Source organism: Phaseolus vulgaris, chromosome 7, assembly GCF_000499845.2.
Source record: "Phaseolus vulgaris cultivar G19833 chromosome 7, P. vulgaris v2.0, whole genome shotgun sequence".
Classification (NCBI taxonomy): domain Eukaryota; kingdom Viridiplantae; phylum Streptophyta; class Magnoliopsida; order Fabales; family Fabaceae; genus Phaseolus; species Phaseolus vulgaris.
Window position 1 is genome coordinate 23138165 of NC_023753.2, and position 8771 is coordinate 23146935.

Below are 8771 nucleotides of genomic sequence, written 5' to 3' on the forward strand. Positions count from 1 at the left end.
AAAATACTACAATATTAGTCAAATACAAACCCACAAAGTAAACCCAACGCGAAATACGAATATACATTTATCTTAACAATATGTGCAAAAAATTAGCTTTGGGTCACCACAGAACAAATAACACGAATGACCTAACAACAAAAATCACACAAGATCAATGTTACCCTAAACCCTAAACAAATGAAAAAAATGAATGTATTACCTTTGAAAAGAGGATGTCCAAGAGGAAAACGCCACCCAACCACCGTGAAAGGAGGATGTCGAAGACGACACTGCCACCAAACCACCCTGAACACAGATGCACCAGGACGACGATGAACGCTGCTGTAGAAAAATGTTGCGGAGAACTTGGAAGAAATGTCCTGCGTTGAACTTGGAAGAAATACCTTGCGGAGAACTGGAAGAGGATGTGAAGGACAAGTAGAAACCTAAATTCAGCCCCAATTTCTCTTTCTTAAAACCTAATTTCACATTTTGAAGCACTCAAATACTAAATGTTCAACTTTTACGTGGACCCCACAACCCAAATAAAATAATATTTTTTGTGCCACGTTTATAGTTGTATGGTGGAGCAACTCATTTAGAGTTGTCCAAAAATCGGGACCTTAAATTAATACTAATATGATTACATGCAAAAGTACTATTTGCAATAGAAGATATGTTAGATTTGTAAAAATACTGTCTAAATTTAGGTTTCTTTCCTGTCAAAAATACTTTTTAATTTATTGAACTCAAGATTAATCTTATTTCTGCAAAAATAAAATATGAATTTTGGCACTAAATTGATTGCTTTCACTTATGAGATTATAATCTCTCATCACTAACGAAACTGTCAGACTGTGTTATATTTTAAGTAAATACATATGTAATATTAAAATCACGTGAAAAAAAGGTATAATTTTAGTTGCCATTCTTAAATTTGTATTATCACTGCATTATTACATATGTTTTACTTAGTTTTTTAAAATGCCAGCAAAAGTGGAAATGAATATTAAGAAAATTTAGAGACAATGGAGTTGGAGTAGTGAAGGAAAGAAGATAGCGTGACTAAATATAATATATGCAAATAAAAAAGGAATGAGGGTTAGGAATTAAAGATATCAAATTGTTAATATTGCCTGGAAAATAGAGATAATGGTAAGGAGTAGAAAAAAAAGGGTTTGTGGAAAGTTATTTGGGAGTCTTGTAAGAATTGATGTCTTAAAAAGAGGGGGGGTGAATTATTTTATGAAAGATTTTCGCAAAGACTTGATTTAGAATGAATCTTTATCAAACAATCCAGATAAGCAATTAAGGAAGGCAATCAAACAATCAAACAGAAATTGTTTTCATAATTATAACCTATTAAAATTGCGTTTTAATCGGTTATTTATACCAACAACAGAAACAGAATTATCAAACAGTTGCAAGGTGATAAAGATAGAGAGATTCACACAGCAGGACCGGTTCACTCAACCTTGAGCTACATCCAGTTCTCAGAATAACCTCTGAGTTTTACTAGTAATCAAAACCAGATTACAACAACACACCACAAAGAGGTGACCTTGAAACCCACAAGATCTACTCACCCTTTTTGCAATACCAAACACCTCTAGACAGAACACACTCTGTCTTTAATTACAGGATTTCAAACACACACAACAGGTAAAAGAAGTACTATTACAAGAATATGCACAAGGATAGACAACACCTGAATTCGCACAATACAAGAAACCCTATGATCAGATTTTGTTAACACAACAAAGCTTGAACAACAATCTTGCACTTTGAAAAACTCCTTTCAAAAACAAATCTCTTTCTTTGATCTCAAATTTGTATCAATACTTGTTGTATTTGTTTTATACTTTTGCTTTGAAAGAAGGGCTATATTTACAACACTTGAAATGTAGCTGTTTAAGGCAGTTTTAATCAACTGAATCAGTTAAAACAAGTTTTCAAAAAAATTGTTATGAAAACATACATTTAACCAGTTGAAACCACGATTTAACTGGTTGAATAGGCAGTTGCATAACTAATTCAAAAAGCAGTTTCAAAACCTTAAGCCAGCTAAGTGACAAACAACTGATTATTTCGATAAATCAACCGGTTGTTTTTCCTTTGCTTGGAAAAACACTTTATTTCTTTAAAACTGTTTGATCAAGCTTTGTGTAGGATTAAGAACTAATCTTAACAAAGATTCTAAACAACCTAATCTAAAGCCAAAGCTTCAAGAAGACCGTATTGAACTAGAAGAGCATGCATCTTCAAACGTCATAACACTAGTGTAGAAATGGCATACTACAACGACATTCTAGGTCGGTCAAACGAGAACTGATATGAAGAAAAATGCGGTGGCATTTTTGTAAATATTTGGTATATATTACACTGGTTAAGACATCTAACTGGTGTAATATACTGCTTTAAGACTTAAATTGTTTTAAAACTTTTTTTGTGTGTTAACATGGTATATTACACCAGTTAGATGACTTAACTAGTGTAATATACCGGACTCATAACAACAACAAAAAATTAAAAAAAACTTAAGTGAAAGCGTGGTATATCACACCGGTTAGAAGACCTAGAAACTATTAAGTTTTACCTTTTTTTTTAGTTCAATTAAATTAATTGTTACTTATATTTCATAATAGTGCAATAAACAACAAGGGAATTTTGAATGTGGTTACTATGTGATGCATTGGATGTGAATCATAGCACGTGTGAGGATTACAGACTCTTCGGAGCAGATATTATGTGATTTTAAATGCTCTAACTTCTCATCCTAGATATTTAAAGTTAGTATAAACACTAATATACACTCTTACATTTCTCTTCTTTTTGAAGATTTTGAGTCACTAAGAAAAAAAAATCTTGAAGAATATTTACAGGCTTACAAATTTGAGTAAAAGAATATTTTATTAAATTTATAAAAAAAAAAAACTGGCACATTTTACACCGGTTATGACCATAATCAATGTAATATGGGGCTCAATTCACTTAGAAAATGAGCTTCAGAGGAAAATTTTACACCGCTAATGACCATAACCGATGTAATATGGGCCTCATTCATAAATCAAAATTGGCCTTATATTACACTGGTTGGCTCGAGTAACCGGTGTAATATACGACCACATATAACATCGGTTGCTCAACTGGTGTTATATGTAATTCACATTTTACAACACCCACGTCCACACTAGTGGTAGGACCGGTGTAAAAGGCCTCATAGAACCGGTGTAAAATGTCATTTATGCACTAATGTAGCCCAAAATCATTCAAGGCAGTGAATTTCTCAACCACATACTTTATGGAAGTTATGATGATTGAGTTTCTTTGTTCCACGCCCACTGGAACAATTTGTAAAGAAAACTCACAATTCACTAAACCATCTAATATACACAAATGCGAAACAAATAATAGAGGAAATCACAAGAACTGAGAAAGTAAACAAGAACAAAATAAACAAACAATTACATATATAAAATTTAACGTGGTTCAACTAAAACCCAACCTATGTACATGGTTAGAAATTCACTATGGATAGATTCTAATATTACAACATAAAGTTTCTCTCAAGTCTTACGAGTGAACCCTCAACACAAATTTAAGAAAAAACTATTTAGTACAATGTCCTATATAAACAGACAAAATTTTATAACTAACTCCCAACAGAAGATGCGCCAAAACAAAAATACGTCACATACACAGTGATTACGTTTGGGGAGCGTGAAATGTCAACTAACACTTGAAAGTTATACATAAGAGGTAGAAGGTTTGAACATAAGCTTTAATTCATATAGACCATCTTAAATCACTAGACGGCCTTTCACAACAAGATACACTACAAGAAAACTTCATATTACATACAACACATATTCGTATGTAAGATACCAAATCCGTATGTAAAACATAATTACATATGGATTATATATGGACAAATATCCGTATATAATACTGACGTCTGTTACATACAGATTTAAATTTTGGTATGTAAATACATATGAATATATCCGTATGTAATGGTTGTTTTTAGGGTTTAGGGTTTAGGCTTTAGGATTTAGATTTTAGGGTTTAAACAAAGAGTTTTTAAAAATTTTGGGGAATCTATTCTTAAGCTAAAGATTATCTGTTCACACATCCCATAGTTTACTTTTGGATCAGAGCCCACTTGCCATACAACATTTGAATCAAACCACCTCTTACCTTGCCTTGTATCACACACTTTACATAAGTCATTTGACCATCTAGATTTGTGTTTGTTTAGACTCGTTGCAAATTTTATAAATTTTAAATAGAAATGGAAAAGGGCAAGGTAACGATGCTTGTTTATAAATTTATAAAGTATGAAATACATCACAAGGTAACGATGCAATCGAGCCTAAATAAAATTTAAATTATATGAATTATAAATTTAATTAAATGTGTCCTTATAAGTGAATAAGGAATATGCACACTAGTACAAAAGTTTAAAACAATGATCCATTATTTAATGTGGTTTTAGGATTAGACGTTGTCTTTCAAAACACGATTGCATTTTTTGAAATTAATTTGATTTAAGAATGCGGCTATTATAAATAGTCGCCTTCTTAAAACATTTTTTTACCCTAATTCTGAAACGCGCCACTTACGCTTTCATAGCTTATTTCTTCTTGGCGCTCGTGTTTTCTCTCTATTTCTGCTCTGGTGTTCCTATCTTCTTTTGCGGGCTTCATTGTGTTCTCGTGCCATTGTAAGTTCGTTTCGATCAACTCTCTTTCTTTTTCACCAATGATTTATAATTTTTTTCGTTTCATTTATTTGTTTGTTTTCTTGCATTGGCGAAGGGTTCTCTGGCGCTTCGTTTTCTCTTATGTTTTTGCTCTCGTCTTCTGCGACCCTTCATTGTCTTCTTCGTTTCATTGTAAGTTCGTTTCGAGCTCTCTTTCTTTTTCACCATTGGCGAAGGTGACCACTGCTCCGTCGTTGTTGCCTCCGTCGTTGTTGTCTTAGGGTTTAGGGTTTAGGGTTTAGAATGCGACTATTTACCATAGTCGCATTTATAAATGGCCACCTTCTTATCTCTTGTATTTTTTTACTACGTGTACAACAAATGCGGCTATAAAGCCACTGTTTTAAATAAAAAATAGTCGTTGTCTTTTAATATTTCTACATTAGTGGCAACTCAACTAGGGGTGGCAAAACGGGCTAGCCTGGTTCTTTTTGGCCCGATATGTCACTGATCAGTCGAGGTTATACGGCTGAATTAGTAATTTTCCTCCGTCTGAGAGTGGGTTAGCAGGCTGAGCCACCATTTTTATTTTTTTGGTAATTATTTTGTGTTTGGACTATTTACTTGATTATAGTATTTGATATCACTTTTTGGACAACAAAAATACAAGGAAGGGCAATAACATTGAATCAAACTTTAATATTCTAATGAAAGAAGATTTAATGTCTAACAAAATAAAGTAAATACCAATAATACTTCAATAAATAAACTGATGTATAAAAAACTAATGTAAATAAAGTTTTATATAAAACATGGACAACCACCAATTTTAATTAAAAAAAACATGAGATTCCTATTTAAAAGTAACAAAATTAAATAACGTCAACTGACGGATTAGCTCCCCTACCTGAATTAGTTCATTTCAAAACTCAATCATCTTATTCAATTTTTAACTCACTGAATTAGTGCATTAAACTACTTAAGTGATCTCACCACACTTTACCGATTAGATGAGTTCAATTAATTTTGTCATCTTTAACCATAAGTTTCAATATTGGATTGAATTTATTAACCACAATAATGGTCTGTATAATATGTTAGTGCTATTTATTTATATTTAGATAAATAAAAAATTCCTGTTTAATTAATCTTAATAAAATAATTTTGAAACATATACTATATAAATTTGATTGTTTGTTTTTCTCATGAACTTTTTTCTTAAAAATGAGTTTATGATTCACAAACATAATTTATGGAAATATATATGAAGACCATTTATCCAAATACAATAGAATTTACTTATTTTTAAGAAACATTTATATGGGGGAACTTGTTTAATAACAAGTTCTTTCTAAACAAATTTATTCATTAGAAATAAAGGCAATCCTAAGCATATGCCTTTTTAATAGCTGCTGCCAATTCATCGTAGGCTAGTTCGAGAGCAGTGCTGAGTTCATCAGTCCATTTGTCTCCAACTGCTTCCTTTAATGTTTTAAGCAAAGCCTCTTTTACCACCTGCAATTCATACATACCCATGCTTTAGCTCTTATTTCATATCAAACTTCAAAATTTAACACTATAAAACAATATTCATTAACGCTACCAGAAACTGAGAATCGTTTACTCCTTTTTGAGAGTGGATAGAACCAAGTGCAGCATCAGCCACCACTGCTCCATTTGCTCGAAGTTGTGCAGCTGAATCACGCACCTACAATTTCAAAAATATCATAATATTATTATTAATTCATGAAACATCCAAAAATGACAAAAATTCACATAAAATTTGATTTGGTTGAGACTTACCAATCCAAAAAGGCTTTCAGCATGAGCCGTGAGCTTAGGATTAGTGGGATCTACTCCATTAGCAAGAAATGAAAACAAGTTCTTTGCTGCTGGTGCTTTCTCCAGTATCCTATTATTTTTATATATATTATTTCGTCAAACCAAAACACAAACAAACAAACAAAACACACATGTTTAAACAAAACACTTACGAGGTGTAGAACACAACACTGTATTGTGGAATGTTTCCCTTGAATGCTTCCCATGAGCTGTTCACCAGAGCCTCTTGCTTCTCAGTGAAAGCACCCATTTTTCTTTTCTACTTTTCTCTTATTTCTATCTCTTCAATTCAAGTTATGCAACAACTTCACATCCTCTACTTCTTTATATAGAAACCTAATTGGAGTCAGAAAAACTAAATCATATGTCTCTTGTAATTGGCTTGTTGAGTTGAGGGTGTCAATTGGCATGACGAAAAGCCAATAATCTTTTCAAATAATAAAAGAATTCAGTTAATCAAAGTAAATTCGTAATTTAATTACAAGTGTGGTTAACACATGCCCTAAGGACATTAATTAAGAAATTAAAAGAAAAAAAATTCTGCATTTTTTGTATTACAAATTATACAACAAATGTAACACCCAAAAATAATCTATACTTGTCCAGTATATGTAAAAATCAAAACTAATATAAATATATATTTTATACATTGTTTTTAACCACATGTTTTCAAAATATAGAATAAAAAAAATTAGAAATGAAATATTACATCTCTAAATCTGCATGTGAGCACCTAGAATCAAACATCAAATATTGTCATTATATAATTATTAATAGACTTATTTAGACCAATAATTCAATAATTTTATTAATTTAAAATACCTTATTACGATATATACATTCGTAAGTTATACATAGATTTTTATATCAATGAAGTTACACCTTTAAAAGATTTCTATAATAAGCAACTAAGTCAGATTCACATTTTATGATTTTAGCCAAAGGTCAAACTCACCTATCAAATATCACAATAAAAATATTATTAATAAAAATTAATTTTATAAAACAAATTTAATTAATATGTTAATTAAGTTTTAAATATTTTTTTATAAACTAAAAAAATTCTAAATTAATATCTAATTAGTTATCAATGTTTTAACTACCAATCATTTCAGATTCTAAATGTAGTAATTAAAAATTTAGCAACTAATTAAATACCTATTTAAAAACTATTTTATAATTATTTTATTAATAATAAAGACTATTATAGATACATATTATCTTTTAATCTATAAAATAATATTTAATTTAATCAGTATAATAATTAGTCATTTTTATCAATAAAATTAGTTTTTATTTAATAATTTTTTAATAATATATATAATATAATGAATTATTTCTACTTTAATAAAAAATTAAATTTAAGGAGTTAAATTATTTTTAAAAATAACTTTAAATTCCTAGTCACTAACACTGTTTTTCTTTGAATTTGAAAGGTTAATACAATTTTTTTTTTAATTTGAGATCAAAGTTGGCTTCACCTTTAGGATTTTCCTTTTTCTCAACAAACAGTTGTCAGGAAAAAAATTTAAATGTTGTGTAAAATTTTAACTAAATAATGTACGTAAATTAAATAAAATTACAGAATGATTTCTTGAAAATTTATAAAGGCAATTTAGTGTGGTGGATGAGTATAGCGTTTAAGGGTCTTTTACCCGATTAAGAGTGGGTTAGCTTCTCATCCTATTTGAAAATTATTAAATAAAAACTAATTTTAGAAATTAAAAATAATTAGTTGTTATATTGACTAAATTATATACTATTTTAAAGACTAAAAAAAATTATTTTCTAAATTATTTTCTATTATTGATAAATAGTTTTTAATCGGTACCTAATAGCTACTAAGGTTTTAATTATCAATTATTTAGATTCTAAGTTTGGTAGAAAAAAATTTGGTAACTAATGAAATATCAATTTAAAAACTATTTATCAATAATAGAAACTAATAATTTTTTTAATTTAAAAAATTGTATCTAATTTAGTCAATATAACAACTAATTATTTTTAATCTCTAAAATTGATTTATATTTAATGATTTGATTGGAGTGTTAAGCTTTTAAGGGTTGAGCTTTTGGAAATTGGAATACAGCTTAGGGTAAACTCATGATTCTTTTGAAATATAAAATTTCATTACAAGCATGAAATAGAAACCAATTTTTAGAAACAAAAAATAATTAGTTGCTATAGTGACTAAATTAGAGACTATTTTATAGACTAACAAAATTTGGTTTCTTAATTAGTTTCT

General features: G+C 29.5%; 1 protein-coding gene across 1 annotated transcript; it reads right to left on the reverse strand.

The window, feature by feature from the left end:
- Positions 1 to 5958: 5958 nt before the first annotated feature.
- LOC137829559 (leghemoglobin alpha) lies at positions 5959 to 6839 on the reverse strand. The gene is made up of 4 exons (XM_068636385.1): positions 6679 to 6839; positions 6488 to 6596; positions 6288 to 6392; positions 5959 to 6199 (listed from the first exon to the last, which is right to left on the reverse strand). The coding sequence occupies exons 1-4, from the start codon at positions 6774 to 6776 to the stop codon at positions 6071 to 6073; spliced, it is 441 nt and encodes a 146-aa protein (XP_068492486.1). The 5' UTR covers positions 6777 to 6839; the 3' UTR covers positions 5959 to 6070.
- Between the last annotated feature and the right edge of the window lie 1932 nt (positions 6840 to 8771).

What these genes read in the sequence shown, in the direction of transcription:
- LOC137829559 (XM_068636385.1), bottom strand. Translation starts at nt 6,776, where the DNA reads ATGGGTGCTTTCACTGAGAAGCAAGAGGCTCTGGTGAACAGCTCATGG. An exon ending in AGTGTTGTGTTCTACACCTC is followed by an intron (nt 6,597 to 6,678) that starts GTAAGTGTTTTG and finishes TAAAAATAATAG; the next exon opens with GATACTGGAGAAAGCACCAG. An exon ending in TAAACGATTCTCAGTTTCTG is followed by an intron (nt 6,200 to 6,287) that starts GTAGCGTTAATG and finishes TATGAATTGCAG; the next exon opens with GTGGTAAAAGAGGCTTTGCT.